Here is a 17,705-nt window from a genome sequence, read left to right as displayed (position 1 = left end):
AGACTTCATGCTGCCTTGGAAAACAGCCAATATAATCAAAGTCTTGTACCACCCTGGTCATCCCTTCTTCTCCCCGCTCCCATTCAGTAAGAGGTACAGAAGTTTGAAAGCATGCACCACCAGACTTGCGGTAGGAACAGCTTCTTCCCCTGTTAACTCTCCTTTTTGTGCTACAATCTGAGAACTATATTCTGCACTCTGCATCTTCTTTTAAATCTCTTTTAAATCTTTCCCTTCTCACCTTAAACCTATGCCTGCTAGTTGTAATCTCCCATACCCTGGGGAAAGGACTGTAACATTCTCCTATAGGCAGGGCAACCAGAACTGCATAAGATTACATTTTTCCATCTTATTTTGTTGCTTTCTACAAATAGCTTGACTACAATTCTTTTTCGTTTTTTTCTCCATCATTTTCTTTGTTTCTTTCTCTCCTTAGATAAAACTATTTAGTTTAGATTAGAGATACAAGTCTCTTCGGCCCACCGAGTCTGTACCGACCAGCGATCCCCGCACATTAGCACTACCCTACACACACTAAAGGTAATTTTACATTTATGCCAAGCCAATTAACCTACAAACCTGTACGTCTTTGGAGTGTGGGAGGAAACTGAAGATCTCGGTGAGAACGTACAAATTCCATACAGACAGCACCCATAGTCAGGATTGAACCCGGGTCTCTTGCTCTGTAAGGCAGTATCTCTACAGCTGCGCCATCATGCCCCCCCCCCCCCCCCCCCCCCCTATTGGTTCAGAATCACCAGAACGCATGATGCCCCTTTGATGTATTTTGTCAATAAGTTTAGAGTTGAAGTGAAAAGGAAGTGAATTTCAATTCACATAGATGGAAAATCCAACAAGACTTTGCCCAATACTATTTGTGAATAATACAACTCTTTACACTGGGTGCAAATTCATTTGGAAAACCTTGACCAACTTTATTTGATATGAAATTGGTTTTATAGTTTCAGAAATGTTAATGTTAGCTATTGTCTTGCCTTGGCTGGAGCCAGGGCAGGAGGCAGTTAAAGCTTAACATCATTAGATGGAGCTGGCAGGGATGGAGTGGCCAGGATCACAAATGCTGACTGATCTTTGGCGGTGCAGACTCGAAGGGCCGAATGGCCTACTCCTGCACCTATTTTCTATGTCTATGTTTCTATGTTTCTGTCTTTGTCCTCCCTAGGTCAGGGCTGTTGGCCTGACAAATTTAGCACCCTGACCAAGATCAGAACAGGTCATGAATATATCCAACCATTTATATAGTCTGTATTTGTTGGGGTCACGTTGGATACCTATGCCACTGGAACTTCACCACAGTGAGGTTCGCCTTCCCCCGACCGCGGGAGAGCAAAGAAGGGAAGAGATCTCAACTTTTCTTTTGCCTTCCATCGCAGTGAGGAATGTGGAGGAGTCACTGTGGTGGATGTTTATGTTAAAATGTATTTTATGTGTTCCGTTGCTTTTTATTTGTATGACTGACTTGGCAAATGAAATTCCTCGTATGTTGCAAAACATACTTGGCTAATAAAGTATTATTTTGATTGTGAAAAGAACGTCCTTTGATTGTCACTTTAAAGGCAAGACCACGCAGATCTCACCACTGTGAATAGCTAGCTACCAGCCTGAATTACAATTAGCATTCCTTCCAAAACAACCACAGTGAAAATGTGGAGACCTGACAGGGCAGTAGGGTTTTAAATTGATTGACTTTAATGAGAAGATGGCAAAGATGATAAAGAACAATCACTGTATTTTGAGACAGAATTAATCAGCCTTTTCTCTGTGAACAGTATCCATGTCTCAGAGTAAATGATAGGGAAGTCTGCAATTAAATAGACAGGTTGAATATGGCAGCCTGCACCTCTATATGATCACCCCTTGGCATCCTGCACTGCAAAGAATAAAGTCCTAGCCTGCCCAACTTCTCTTTATAGTTCAGGCCATCAAGTCCTAAGGGTCATAGAGTCATAGAGATGGACATTGCAGAAGCCCAGGCCCTTTCACTAATCACATCTTACCTCTAGTTGTACCTTCTATGAAAGACTTTCATATGAAGAAAGACTGGATAGACTCGGCTTGTACTCGCTAGAATTTAGAAGATTGAGGGGGGATCTTATAGAAACTTACAAAATTCTTAAGGGGTTGGACAGGCTAGATGCAGGAAGATTGTTCCCGATGTTGGGGAAGTCCAGAACAAAGGGTCACAGTTTAAGGATAAGGGGGAAGTATTTTAGGACCGAGATGAGAAAAACATTTTTCACACAGAGAGTGGTGAATCTGTGGAATTCTCTGCCACAGAAGGTAGTTGAGGCCAGTTCATTGGCTATATTTAAGAGGGAGATAGATGTGGCCCTTGTGGCTAAAGGGATCAGGGGGTATGGAGAGAAGGCAGGTACAGGAAACTGAGTTGGATGATCAGCCATGAACATATTGAATGGCGGTGCAGGCTCGAAGGGCCGAATGGCCTACTCCTGCACCTATTTTCTATGTGTAAAGGAGTGAAGTCTAACACACTGTAACCTTTACTGAGTCCTTTATTATAGCACATGGTACACACGTCCCAGCACTGACTGCATCTAGTCTTCAGGCGTGCTGGAACCAACAGGGAGGAACAAAGGGAGGATCTCACAGTTATACTGATATGGGTAGGCGTGGTTAGTGGTATTGAGGTAGCTACGTTATAGGTTGCATGCATAAACCATCTACATCCTTCCCCTTAGGAAATTAAGAAATCAAAGATACAACAGTGGCAGGGAGATTATACAAAACCTGCAAATCTAAACAAAATCACCGTAACGGTCAGGAGGTCTGACAACCCGACCCGAGCGGGTGCGCATGGCACCCTCACCCTCCCCACCCGAAAGAAGAGGAGGAGGAGCAGGAACAGCTGGAATGGAGAACGCAGGCGGAGACTCAGCCTGGAATGCGGGAGGGGAGCCGACCGGCACAGGAGAGCCTGGGGAAGGGGACTGTGCAGGAGAGATCGGAGCAGGCGGTGAGAGAGGAGCGCGGGAAGGGGAGGAGCGGACAGGGGTTGAGAAACCCGGATGAGCATGGTGAGGGGACCGCGGCGAACGGGCAGATGGGGGCATGCGAGTCGAGGGGTAGTCAGTGGTTGGAGGCTCGAATCGCAACCGAGGAGCATGCGGGGCCGCAGGGGATGGCTTAGGCTCGTTGACAGCCAGCAGGTGCTGGCGGCTGCGGCGATAGATAGTCCCTTCAAAGTCCACCAAGTAGGACCGTGGCGAATTGTCCACCCCGACCACGGTTGCGAGTCGGGAGAAACCGGTGGAAGTCTGCAAACGAACGACCTGGCCAGGCAGCAGAGGTGAGAGAGGGCGGCAGGACTTGTCGTGGGAGCGGCGCTGAATTTCATGCCGTTGAGCAATCCGTTGCTGGACAGCAGCAGGCTGAAGGACCTTTGGCACCAAGGATTGTTGTGCGATCGGCATCGGAGGGCGAAGAACGCGTGACATCAGACGTTGAGCAGGGGATCGCATGGTATTGTCCCTGGAAATGTTACGGAGGTTTAACAAGCCCTGGTAGAAATCACTGTTGGGGAGACGAGACTGTTCGAGCAAGGTCTTGGCGCTGTGGACAGCACGTTCGGCCAGGCCATTGCTCTGCGGGTATTCTGGGCTGCTGGTGAAATGAGTGAAGTTCCACTTCACGGCAAAAGCTTTGAACTCAGCGCTGGTGAACTGACGGCCGTTGTCGGTCTGTAAACGGACCGGGGACCCAAAGGTGGCGAAGTGTCGGCGCAGCTTACTGAGGACCATCTCAGAGGTGATGGCAGGGAGAAGGTCCACTTCGAACCAGTTCGAGTAGGAATCAACCAACACGAGGTATTGCTTACCACGCCAATCAAAAATGTCTGCGGCCAGCGATGACCAGGGCATGTCAGGGGCCGGCTGTTGTAGAAGCGGCTGGCGCTGCTGGTGAGGGGCAAGAGAGTTGCAATCAGGGCAGGAGGCTACACGGGCCTTAATGTACTTTGCCATGCCAGGCCAATAGTACTGTTCTTGGGCATGTGAGACTGTGGCATCGGCTCCTGGGTGCCCCATGTGGGCAGCGGTGTAGTACGAGGCATACAGGGAGGCAGGGACGACCACCTTGTGACCCTTGATGATGATCCCGTCCCGGAGCACCAGTTCATCGCGAACCAGAAAGAAAGGAAGTACACCCGCAGGCAACGAGGTGCGCTTGTCGCTTGTCCTGATGACAGCAGCAAGCTGTTGCAGATCGGGGTCGTTGGCAGTGTGCTCAACCAGGCACTGCAGCTGTTTGGAGGGAACGAAATTGACGTTGAGAACCTGCAAGTCCTCCTGTTCGTAGGGATGTCTGTCGCAGGAGGACCGGGGGGCTCTGGACAGGGCGTCAGCCACGTGCATCTCAGTGCCCTTCTTGTACACGATCTTGAAGTCGAACCGCTGTAGTTGCAGCATCATCCACTGCAGTCTGGCCGGGGCGATGTGGATTGGCTTGTTGAGGATAGTCACTAAAGGTTGATGATCCGTCTCGACAGTGAACCTGGCACCGAAAAGGAAGTCCTTAAATTTGGAGCAGGCAAACACAACCGCCAGAAGCTCCTTCTCTATTTGAGCATAGCACTGCTCGGTGTCCGTCATAGTCCGCGAGGCATAGGATATGGGCTGCAGCGAGCCATCACCATAGAGCTGCAGGCAGGCAGCACCGAGTCCAAAACGGGAAGCATCGCACGTCACCACGATTGGACGCTGCAGATTGAAGAACCGAAGAGTCGGTGTGCTGATCAGCTTCGTTTTGAGGAGATCGAAAGCCTGCTGGTGTTGGGGAAACCAGGACCAGGCGATGTCCTTCTTTGTCAGTTGCCTCAGAGGCGCGCTCAGATCGCTGAGGTTCGGGATAAACTTGCCCAGGTAATTGACCATACCCAGGAACCGCTGCAGGCTGGTAACATCAGTCGGGGCAGGCAGCTCGGAGATAGCGTTTGTCTTCTGCGGATCAGGTCTCAGCCCGCGGGACGTGAAAATGTGGCCAACATATGGCACCTCAGCTACACGAAACCTGCATTTGGACAGGTTAAGCTTTAGGTTGATCTGGCGAGCGCGGTCAAGAATCCGTCGGAGGTTGCGATCATGCTCAGCAGCATCTCTCCCATAAACAAGAATGTCATCCACAATAATGGCACACGGCAGACCGGCAAACAGTTGCTCCATGGAGCGCTGAAACACCTCGCTAGCAGAGTTGATGCCGAACGGCATTCGTAAAAACTTGAACCTTCCGAAGGGTGTACTAAAAGTAGTTAAGTCTGAGGAGCGTTTGTCCAGAGGTATTTGCCAGAACGAGCTTCTGGCATCGAGGACCGAAAACACTGTGGCCTGACCGACCTGGGCAGCAACATCTTCTACAGTCCGCATAGGGTAGTGGGGACGTTTTATAGCCATATTTAATTCCTTGGGGTTGATGCACACCCGTATTTCGTTCTTACCCTTCTTCATGGTGGCGACCATGGTGGAGACCCATTCGGTGGGATCGCTGACGGCTTCCAACACCCCCATTTTAACCATGTTGTTCAGCATGGCTTCCACCTTGTCCTTCATAGCGAATGACACCCGGTGTGGGGCACGGATCACAGGCGTGACAGAGCGGTCAGTAGCAATCTTGTACACAAGAGGCAGCTTCCCCAATTTGTCATCGAAGAGGTCGGGGTACTCGGAGAGTGGGTTCAGCATCACCCGCACTTCGTGGACCGTGCGGTCGAAAGACACTAGACCAAGGTCCTGGCAAGCTTGATTACTCAAAAGAGTCACGCAGTCACAGTCCAGAATGAAGAACGACAGGTCACGGGATGCTTTCTGCAGCACACAATGGAAGGAGGCCCTCCCCACGGGTGTTAGCTCTTCTCCCCCATAAGCACGTAGTATAGAGTGATCAGCAGTCAACAGCTCATTATTCCTTATCTTGTTGAACAGTGATGTTGACATAACATTCACTTTTGCACCCGTATCTAACTTCGCAGAGAAAGACTTGTCGTTCACAGTAACGAGCACCGAAGGATCGGGGAGGCGAGATCGGCTATGGAGGAGAGTGTAAATACTGGTGACACCCATGGAAATGCTGAGCTCAGAGTCGGGGGCAGTGTCGGCAGAAGACTGAGAATCGAGGTCATTATCAACCTGCTGAAGGTTGTTTAAGAATTGTCTGGAAGGTTGGGGAGCGTTCCCACGGGAGCGGCACACAGCTGCAAAATGGTTCAGTTTACCACAGAAATTACAGGCTTTTCCAAATGCCGGGCACTGGGACTGCATGGAGTGGACATAACTGCAGTTGGGGCAATTCTTGGTATTCGGGACCCTGGATGTGCGGGCGGGACGCGGCGGAGGGCGAAGATTGTCTTGCCTGCGACGAGGCACGGTGAAGCCCGTTAGATTTATAGCACGGTTTTCAGACCCCCTCAGCCCATGAGGCGGGACAACCACTTCAGCGATACGGCAGGCATGCATTGCCTGAGTTAGAGTGAGGTCCGACTTCTGCAGCAGATCTGCACGTAGTTTCTGATCTAGCATGCCGGTGACCAGGATATCCCTGGTGAGTTGATCACGCATAGTATCGAAACGGCACCGCTGAGCAAGGTAGCGCAGGTCAGCGATAAAACACTCAACAGGCTCATCAGGCTGCTGCTTACGAGTAAAGAATCTAGCCCGCTCCAATATGCGGTTGGAGGGCAAGTCACAAATCTCCGCAAACTTGCGCAAGAGACATACCGGGTCATTGGCAGATTCCGCCGGCTCGACGACCTGGTCGTTGTCATCCAGGACCGCTGGAGTGTAGACGAAAGCTTGAGCACGTTTCATGGCGTCTGAACCGGCAAGGTTCAACAGAAGGGAGGCTTTGACCGCATCTGGGTCATTTCGGTGCACAATATTAACGAAGTGATTGAAGTCCATCACGAAAGTAGCCCATCGTTCCGCAATGTCAGCGTCAAAGACAAGGGGAGATGGCCTTCGGCATGAAGATGCCATGACAAAATGAAATTAAACACCGATACACAAGGGAGAAATAAAAACCGATAAACAGGAGGCGCTAGGCTTACTTGCTGACACCATGTAAAGGAGTGAAGTCTAACACACTGTAACCTTTACTGAGTCCTTTATTATAGCACATGGTACACACGTCCCAGCACTGACTGCATCTAGTCTTCAAGCATGCTGGAACCAACAGGGAGGAACAAAGGGAGGATCTCACAGTTATACTGATATGGGTAGGCGTGGTTAGTAGTGTTGAGGTAGCTACGTTATAGGTTGCATGCATAAACCATCTACACTATGTTTCTACGTTTCTGCACTAATTCCATTTACCTGCCTTTTATGTCTATGTAATTGGTTTATGAATCTGTACACCCATACACCAGAACATCTGGCGGGCTGGAGAACACACTTGGAAGATAGACACAAAATGCTGGCGTAATCAGATTAATCAGATCAGGCAGTATCTCTGGAGAAAAGGAATAAACCTTCTTCAGACTGAAAGATAGAGAAGGCCAGAACAAAACAGAGGCGGCAACAAATGCCCTCAGGAAGGGTGAAGTCCATAATGGATGTGCTAATGACAGGGATGCAAGGATGCAAACAGTAGGATGACTAGGGTGGAGGGAGGAAATGCAGGAGTTACTTGAAATTAGAGAAATTAAATTTTATCCCGCTGTGTTGTAAGCTGCCCAAGCAAAATATGGGGTGCTGTTCCTCCGATTTGTGTGTGGCCTCATTCTGACAGTGGAGGAGGCTCAGGCCACCTCCAACTGGATCCCACTACTGGCCACATCTTCCCATCTCCACCCCTTTCTGCTTTCCGCAGAGACCGTTCACTCCGAAACTCCCTGGTCAACTCGTCCCTTCACATTCAAGCCACCCCCTCCCCAGGTACTTTCCTCTGCAACCGCAGGAGATGCAACACCTGTCTCTATACCTACCCCTCAACTCCGTCCAAGTGCCCAAACAGTCTTTCCAGGTGAGGCAGAGGTTCACTTGCACCTCCTCCAACCTCATCTACTGTATCCGCTGTTCCAGGCGTCAACTTCTCTACATCGGCGAGACCATGACAGGCTCGGCGATCGTTTTACTGAACACCTCCGCTCAGTCTGTGTTAACCTACCTGATCTCCCGGTGGCCGAGCACTTCAACTCCCCCTCCCATTCCCAATCTGACCTTTCTGTCCTGGGCCTCCTCCATTGTCAGAGTGAGGCCCAGCGCAAATTGGAGGAACAGCACTTTATATTTCGCTTGGGTAGCTTACACCCCAGCGGTATGAACATTGACTTCTCCAACTTCAAATAGCCCTTGCTTTATCTCTCCTCTCCCTCCCCCTTCCCAGTTCTCCCACTTGTCTTACTGTCTCCGCCTGCATTCTTTCTTTTTCCTACCTACTCCCCTGACATCAGTCTGAAGAAGGGTCTCGATCCGAAACATCGCCAATTCCTTCTCTCCATAGGTGCTGCCTCACCCGCTGAGTTACTCCAGCATTTTGTGTCTACCTTCGATTTTACCAGCATCTACAGTTCTTTCTTAAAGATTAGTATGGCAATGGAAAAGGGAGTTAAACTGTTTGGGAACCGAGTGATCGCGTAGGCCTAGGCGGACTGAACGTAAGTGTTCAATGAACCAATTGCCAAGTCTACACTTGGTCTCACTGGGGTCCCCGGATGAAATCTGGTTTTCACTGAACACCTTTGCTCAATCCGCTTTAGCCTACGCGATCTCCCGGTTGCCACATATTTTCCCCTTGCATTCCCTCTCTCTGCATCCCTCCCCCACACAAATTGTACCAGCTTCAAAGTCTTCTTGTTGAGTCTCTTGTCTGTACTCGGTCTCACCCAGCACTCGGCTAACAGTGGCCTGGTTCCTTTATCATTGTTACTTTTTTGCATATCTTTCATTCATTTGTTCTATATCTCACTACATCACCATCTATATCGCTCGTTTCCCTTTCCCCTGACTCTTAGTCTGAACAAGGGTCTCGACCTGAAACGTCACCTATTCCTTTTCTCCAGAGATACTGAGACAACCCGTTGAGTTACTCCAGATATATGTGTCTATCTTCAGTTTAAACCAGCATCTGCCGTTCCTTCCCACATCTAACCTCTGGAACATCTGGACGCCAATGATCCTCTCTGCTCCCCTCACTACCCTCTGCAGAGCCTTCCTGTCCGAGCAGTTACAGTTGGAGTACCACGTATTTATGCAGTATGTGAGTACAGACTCCACCGTGCCCCTGTAGAAAGTCCTGAGGGTGTTGGTGGGGAGTGAGGATGGACAATCTAGGACTTTATTCCTTGGTGCACAGGGGGATGAGGGGTCACCTTAAAGAGGTGTGTAAGATCATGTGGGCAATAGAGAGGGTGAATGCATAGTCTTTTTACCCAGAATAGGGAAATCAAGAACCAGAGGACATAGGTTAAGGTGAAACGGGAAAGATTTAATAGGAACCTGAGGGGCAACTTTTTATACCCAGAGGGCGGTGGGTTTATGGAACAAGCTGCCATAGGAGGTAGTTGAGGCAGGTACTATCACAGTGTTTAAGAAACATTTGGACAGGTACATGGATAGGAAAGGTTTGGAGGGTTATGGCTAAATGCAGGTAGGTGGGACTAGCGTAGATGGGGTATTTTGGTCAGCATGGGCAAGTTGGGCAAATATGTAATCTGACTATTTCAGTACACAAGCAACCCATTTTTCTTTGGAGTTTCAAGCTCAAAATGTTTCTTTCATTATATTCTGTCTCCAGTGTCCTCCTCCATTCTTCCACTGTAGCCAGAAAGAGCTGAGCACCTTCCTCAATTGATTGTTCTCCACAAGAGGGCCACTCCGAGCGAAGGATAGATGAAGGCACCTGGCTTATCTGAAATTGGTTCAGGGGAGAGTTTTCTGCTTCATCATTTACATGGTTTTCAAGGGCAGGTTTTATTGCCATCACTATCTGCCCTCACATTGACATTGGCGTTGGTGAGCCATCTTCCTGAAATGTTGCCGTATCCTGGGTCGTTGGTGAGAGTGGAGGGCCGTCGATGAACGAGAGGGATGTCCATGAGCGAGTAGGGCCGTTGTCAAGCAAGAGTGTCCTCGGCGAGAGTGGAGGGCCGTCGGAGAGCTGTTGCCCGCGTGAGTCGAGGCGGTCGGTGGAGGACACATCATCGAGAACAATTAGGGACCCGACATGGGGGGGCGGGGGAGGGGCCCGAGAACAAAGGATCTAGCATTGGAGGGGGGGGGGGGGGGGGGGCACGGAGAACAAAGAGGGACTGGGGGGGGGGGGGGGGGGAAGGAAGAGACACTATATTCGATACTTTTGTAACTTTGTCGCCTTCCTTTACGTGGCGACTCTCGCAAACGTGTACTGTGTGCAAACAAAGAACCTCACTGTAGCAAGTACACGTGACAGTAAGGTATCGATCAGATCAAGTTTATCAGAGTAGCAGGTTTTCCACTTTATACAGAAGTGATTTGATTTGCTTTGAAAAAGAAAAGAAACTGTGGATGCTGAAAATCTCGAACAAAAACAGAAAATGCTGAAAATAAAGGTGTGCACGCCAAACGTAGTGTAGAGTTTTGTGTAGTACAGTTTAGTTTATTATTGTCACATGCACCGAGGTACAGTGAAAAGCTTCTGTTTGTGTGTTATCCACACAAAGGAAAGACTATACATGAATGAAATCAAGCCATCTACAGTGCACTGATAACGGATAAAGGACAATTTTAACTGACACTGTCTTTGTAGTCGTGCTGATCAAGAAGGATTTGCTGCAATGTCTAATTTCCAGTGGTCAGCACTTTAGCAGACTGGGCATTCAAATGCAGACCTGTTTCACCACCAGTCTGAATTCTGCTGCAATGCTTGAAGTCAGCATCGGAGCACTTCATCAATACACTGCACTGGTACCTGTGCGAACATTACGCCCCTCTGGCACACAAGCAGAGAGCCACTCAAACAACATGCAGCTCAGTGATTACCAATTCACCGGTTTCGCAGTTCACAGTAGCTAATTCCATGTTTTCAGTTATCATCACTCTGAATAACTTCACAGCAGCTTTTGGAGAACTAGAAATCAAAATGCAGCTCCGCTCACTCTGACAAATATTGCTCCCTGCTTGCAACACATTGCGAGGGTTGGAGTGTTTTCTGGTATTCTTGTGCTACAGAAGGAGGATAAACCCCATTATTCCCCTCATGAATTGTCCTCATGCACAAACACGATATTTGTTTGCTGCAAAGGAGAAAGACCCGGTTGAAATTTCCAACTGCAAATTGCAAAGCAGTGATGATATGCTTGACTGGTTTCCGCAGCTCATTGCTCCTGCTGTTTTGCTGCGCACTTTTCAACAAATGATTTCACCTCAACAGAATTCACGGTGCTCAAAATTTGCAAAATATGCTATTTGTGTCAAAAACGATGCCTGAGTCATTTTGCATTGGATTGAAATGTAAAGCACACTCAAATCAGACCGCACATCCACCCAGTGGCATGTATGCTGCAGAAGAGACATCGTCAGCACTATGGGTAAACAGTTGGGACACAATACTTTCTCAATTAAATCTAAAATGTTAACCCACTATAATTCTTTAACACAACTGCTAACCAACCTGCAGACTTCAGAGGTTGCTTGTTTTTCATGTGATAAAAACGTCAAATAAGATCTCAATAAATAGCTCAATCTTCACCTTACTTTAACTCAGCAAGGACCAACTTGCAACCTAAAATCAATGGCTACATGAAATGAAATAATTCAAATGTCACATACCTGTCTCACCAGTTTTCTTTCTCATCATGTCTTTCAGATGTTTCCACCACACCAGCTCCAGTAAAGTCTTACTTTTCCAAACCTTTATTTCAAAAGAAACATTCTTCTTTTGCCTTATAAAAAAAAGCCTTGTAGTTTTCTTTCCACTTTGACTGCTGCACCTCCCTGCACTTACTGCCTAGGTAAAGGTCAAGAGTTTTCTTTTTCCTCCAGGTGATAGCAAGCCCAGCCCAGAGGAACGTGACACGGCAGAGAATTGGTGAGAGCAGGACCAATTGATGCGTCCCCTCTCTCAAGTCAAGGAGTGGTTTCACATTCAAACTGAATCCTGGTTCACTGATGCCTGGAAAATCATCGGAGATGATAGAATACAGAGAAAGCAGTGAGCACTCCAGATTTTACTTTGAATCAGCCAAAAGATGCTTAGATAATCAGGTCAGAACCGTTGTATTTAAAATGACTCTTCTGAGAACTGTGGTGTTACTCGTGAACGTACTGTTTACTTTCTCTCTTGTCCTCCATCCCTGTGCTCCTCTTTCTCACATGTACCTTTGCATTTTATGTGTGTGTAGATGTAGTACCTCATGCGTCTATCTGTCTGTCTGTCTGTCTGTCCGTGTGGATGTATGTGGAATCCAACAATGGATCCCTCAAAAATGTCATCAGACAACTACTGAGAGTTAATTCTGCAGTGATGGCTTTCAATTCCATTTTTTTCTAGGTTTATAAAAGCGATCCAGTGGAAGTGAAAATCATTCCTGCCGGGCTGCAAAGAGACACTGTTGTAAATGTTAATAAGGGGGTCAGTAGAGCCGTTCCTCTGGAAAGTACAAGTCAACAGTTATATGTTGATGGCAGGATAAGGTTTGTCCATGATGCACTGTTCACAGACTACATTCACGTCTCCATGAGGTTGATTAGCTGTATGGGCTTAGAATGTGTCAACTGCTTGCAGAGGGCAGTAAGTGTCCAACTTGTGGAAGAACAATGCTATGGTATTGAAAGAAATTCCCAAAGCCTCATTTAGTTGGAAGTATTTCTTGTTATTTTATGGTTAGTTTTTATTTTATTTTCAGTTTAATTATACCGCTACTTAACCTGTGTACGGGCCTGCGGGTATCCATTTCTATATTAATAAAAGATTCAGGTGGATTCTATTTTTGCTGAGAAACTAATTGACAGAGCCTTGGATCTCCGTGGCTCAATTCCAGCTGTCAAGTTTGAAGAGTTGCTCACACGAATACACTTGATCTATGAGCTCTCTCGTTCCAAGTACTGAGAGGAGACTTATTGTTGCTATTCTTTTATAGGATTACTAGACCGAGTGGGACCCGCTGGGCCCTGTTGAGCCCTGTCCCCCAACGTGGCGTCGGCATTCACCCTGGAGACAGGCGCCCCCAGGAGCCAATCACCCCCATCACCCCCCACAAGGAAAATAATGGAATTTATGGAGGTGGCGGGGGGTGGACGATGTACGGGGCAAGGGGGGCAGGGTGGGGGTCGGGGGCAGGGGGTGGGGGGGGGGCCAAGTGGGGGCGGGAGGTGGATGTGGGAGGGGGCGAGAGCGGGGGGGGGGTGTTGGTGGGGGCGGGAGCGGGGAGGGGCGGTGTGTGGGGGGAGGGAGGATGTCGGAGGAGGGAGAGGGGTGTGTGGGAGGGAGGAGGTGGATGTGGGGGAGGGGTGTGTGTAAGAGGGAAGGGGGGGGTGTGTGGGAGGGAAGGGGAGTGTGTGTAGGCGAGGGGTGTAGGGGAGGGGGGGTGTGTGGGAGGGAAGGGGAGTGTGGGTGGGGGGTGTGTGGGGGGAGGAGGGTGCGGGTGGGGGGAGGGGAGTGCATGTGGGCGTGGGCGGGGTATGGGGAGAAGGGGGATGTGTGGGTGGGGGCGGGGGTGTGGGGGGGGGGAGGCGGTATGACGGGGGAGGGGAGCAGGAGCCAGTGGATGGGACCAGAGGGGAAGGGGCTGGAGCTGGGGGAGGGTGCGATGGCGGTGCAGTCAGGACTCACAGAGGGCGGCACCAGCAGCAGAGGCCGCGGGCACAGACCTGAGCGAGGTCGCGGGCGGGGGTGGGGGTGGACCGGAGTGAGGCGGCGGGCTGGCGCCAACCCAAGCGAGGCCGCGGGCTGACCCGAGTGAGGCCCAATTTCCCTCCTCTGCCTCCTCTGCCTCCCTACCCCCTCCACTGCCTCAATCCCCCCAGTCTCCCTCCTCAGCCATCAGCGCCCTCAGAGGCAGGCTCACCGATCTTCTGCGCTGCCCCGGAGCATCAGCAGCAGAGTCCCCGGAGCATCAGCAGCAGAGGCCGCGGGCGCTGATCCTGAAGCCGCAGTCTGCAGGAGCTTCTAGCCGCGGGCGCGGTGTGGACTTTCCATCGCGGAGCCTGGGATCCTTTGCCGGGGATCGCTGGAAAATAGCTGCGGCCGCCGGCCTGCGGCCTATAACATCGTGAAGCCCCGGTCTCCGGTAGGAAGCGGCCGATTCGGGACCTCCAAGCCGCGGAGTGTCCGTCCGTCCCAACGTCGGAGTTTCGAGCAACCCGACGAGAGGGCCTCTACATCGGGCCATCCGTAGCGGTGAATGCGGATGGTTCATGGCTCCGACCACGGATTAACAAAGGAGGAGGACTGACAAAGTTACTGCCTTCCACCACAGTGAAGAATGTTGATTCCACTGTGGTGGATGTTCATGTTATATTCTATTGTGTATTGTGTTCCTTTGTTTGTATAGCTGCATGGTAAATTCAATTGTACCTCAACTGGTGCATGTGGCAATAAATGTGAACTTGAACTTGAACTTTTGCCAGAACTGCACTTTGGCTTCAGACTGGCATCTTTACACGTCCCAGTTACAATTAACTTGTCAGATCCAAGTAAAAATTAAACTTGGAATGGAATGGAATGCTATTTATTGTCATTCAAACCTAGGTTTGAACGAAATTTCATTTCTACAGTTTTTACATTACAAAAAAACCCAAGATCAACACTTAACACAGTTTACACAAACATCCATCACAGTGAGTCTCCAACACCTCCTCACTGTGATGGAAGGCAAAGACTTTATCTCTTCCCTTTGTCCTTCTGCAACTGCAGCGTCGAGTTGAACTGGGGATCCCGATGTTAAAGCCCCCGGCGGGCGATGGTAAGTCCTGTGGCCGTTGAAGCCACGCCGGGCGATGTTAGGCCCCGGCTCCATCTCCTTTAAACCCGCGGTTCCAACGGGAGAAGTTGCCGTAGCGGAGCTCAGAAAAGCGGTCTCCCACCCGGGACCTGCGAGCTCCCGATGTTACTGTCCACCGGGCCTGCGGCCGGAGCCTCCGAACTCCGAAGTCGGGTCGCAGCCGCGCGCCACCACAGCTCTCCCCGCTCCGAAGTCGGCCAGCTTCGCGATGTCAGGTCCGCAGGCTCCGCGACTGGAGCCCTCAGGTTGGTCCCGGCTGGAGGCCGCCGCCGGTTCCTCGATGTTAGGCCCAACGACACCGGAGACCCAACAGGGCAAAAGTCGGGTCCCCCGTACAGGGAAGAGATTAAACGGTTTCCCCCCCAGCCCCCCCCCCCCCACACATATACACAGCTAAAAAAATTAAAAAAAATTAGCTCAAGACATACATCTAACAAGACAAAAAAAAAGACAGACGACTGTAGTCGAGCCGCTGCCGTTAGGCGCCGCCACTCACCATCTGGACAAAGATACTACTTCAAATCTTGACAAAGCATAGCTACTTTTCCAAAAAGCTCAATGCAATAGTTTTTATTCATTCAGAGGTGAGATGCACATGGCATTGGGAAAATATCACCGTCTTGTCATAACACTCATATCTTTCACTCCATATGTACAGCAGTTCATTATATTTCCAAAAAATACGAGTACAGTTGTGTAAAGACATGGAGGAACTTCTGAAGATGATACTACTTTCTTTTAGCATTAGGAAATTATACATATTTCCCATTCTACTTAAGTGGTTTTTACCATTCGTAAATTGCTTTACTAATTAAAAACAGAATAATTAGTTCACAAACATTCCTATTTATTTTTGGTCTGGCCAAATTCCCAATTTCCTTCACAGCTGATTCAGTCAACTTTATTCAACTGCAATCTTATAAATCAAAAGGACTATTCCTTGGACAGGGAGTGAGAAATGAGAAGGTTTATAAACTGAACGACACCCTCAGATCTAATGTACCGACTGACCGTCTCTTACTAACCAGAATATTCATTCCGTCTTCCAGTTATGGGACTGAATGTACGACTTAGTTGGCAATCTGTGTGAAACAGGGACAGCCAGGTCCTGCAGGAAATATTCCAGGACTTGTTCCGAGCTGTGTTTGTGATGGAAACCTGTTCAACGTACCATGCCTGTTGCTTTTCCAGACCATCGTGCTGAGGAGATGATAAGAGAAGGCAAAAATACCCTTGGAGTTAATATCAGTGCAGGTATATTGTACAAAGTAACTATAATGCTGAAATGGTGAGGAGAAAAGTCATGTTCATTCCAAATAGCTCCAAGTATCGAGAGATACGCATCCACTGATACTGACAATTAGCAGCATACAGAGTGGCAAATGATAGAACAGTCCCATAATTCGAAAGTGGTCAATGGTTTAGGATATTAAAATGTGCTTCATTGCTTGTAAAGGAAAAAATTCTAAGGAAACATCTGCTCATCTGAGGTTCCTTCTCAAAGAAGGGCAGTTGAAAGAGAGGGGATACGGGGATGTGAAGATCAAACTGCATTTAGTGTGATGTGTAAAATAGCGAAATGGTCATCTGGTCAGGGCAGTGAAGAGATTCTGAAATCTTCACACTGGATGCCAAGACAGAAGATAAAATAGTGTAGAGATTAATCCTCACGCTAATCCATTCTGATAGCAGGCCTATGTCAAAATCAAAACCTGGCCTGATCGCCATAAAAAAGGGGACAGAAACCTATGTGGTCTTTGTGTGTGTGTGTGTGTGTGTGTGTGTGTGTGTGTGTGTGTGTGTGTGTGTGTGTGTGTGTGTGTGTGTGTGTGTGTGTGTGTGTGTGTGTGTGTGCGTGCGTGCGTGCGTGCGTGCGTGCGTGCGTGCGTGCGTGCGTGCGTGCGTGTGGTATTATGAGCCAGTTGCATGTTGCAGTTATCAACATCCTCCAAGCTAATGTCCTTCCTTTCCATTGCGTTAATCTCCTCTCTAACCAGCAACTCTACCCCACCTCCTTTTCCTTTCTGTCTATCCCTCCTGAATATTGAATATCCCTGGATGTTCAGCTCCCAGCCTTGGTCACCCTGGAGCCATGTCTCCGTGATCCCAACTATATCATATTCATTCATAACTATCTGCACATTCAACTCATCCAACTTATTACGAATGCTCCTTGCATTGAGACACAAAGTTTTCCGGCTTGTTTTAACAACACTCTTACCCCTTATACAATTATGTTGAAAAGTGGCCCTTTTTGATTTTTGCCCTGGATTTGTCTGCCTGCCACTTTTACTTTTCACCTTGCTACCTATTGCTTCTACCCTCATTTTACACCCCTCTGTCTCTCTGCACGTTTGATAAGGTCCCACATAGGAGATCAGTGGGCAAAATTAGAGCACATGGTATTGGGGGTAGGGTACTGACATGGATAGAAAATTAGTTGGCAGGAAACAAAGAGTAGGGATTAACTAGTCCCTTTCAGAATGGCAGGCAGTGACTAGTGGGGTACAGCAAGGCTCAGTGCTGGGACCGCAGCTATTTACAATATACATCAATGATTTAGATGAAGGGATTCAAAGTAACATCAGCAAATTTTCAGATAACACAAAGCTGGGTGGCAGTGTGAACTGTGAGGAGGATGCTATGAGGATGCAGGGTGACTTAGACAGGTTGGATGAGTGGGCAGATGCATGGCAGATGTGGATAAATGTGAGGTGCCACCACTTTGGTGGCAAAAACAGGAAGGCAGATTATTATC

At 48.9% G+C, this 17,705-nt stretch overlaps 1 protein-coding gene across 1 annotated transcript in view; it reads right to left on the bottom strand.

The window, feature by feature from the left end:
* loxhd1 (lipoxygenase homology PLAT domains 1) overlaps window positions 1–17,705 on the bottom strand; it is a 188,858-nt gene that overhangs the window by 144,937 nt on the left and 26,216 nt on the right. The window contains exon 6 of the mRNA XM_033034197.1: window positions 15,973–16,147. Within this exon, the coding sequence (XP_032890088.1) occupies window positions 15,973–16,147 (175 nt within the window). The remainder of the gene's footprint in view (window positions 1–15,972; window positions 16,148–17,705) is intronic.

The sequence above is a fragment of the Amblyraja radiata genome, chromosome 1, assembly GCF_010909765.2.
Source record: "Amblyraja radiata isolate CabotCenter1 chromosome 1, sAmbRad1.1.pri, whole genome shotgun sequence".
In the NCBI taxonomy this organism is placed as follows: domain Eukaryota; kingdom Metazoa; phylum Chordata; class Chondrichthyes; order Rajiformes; family Rajidae; genus Amblyraja; species Amblyraja radiata.
The sequence above is the reverse complement of the archived record's forward strand: the minus strand, read 5'-3'. Positions and strand labels throughout refer to the sequence as shown.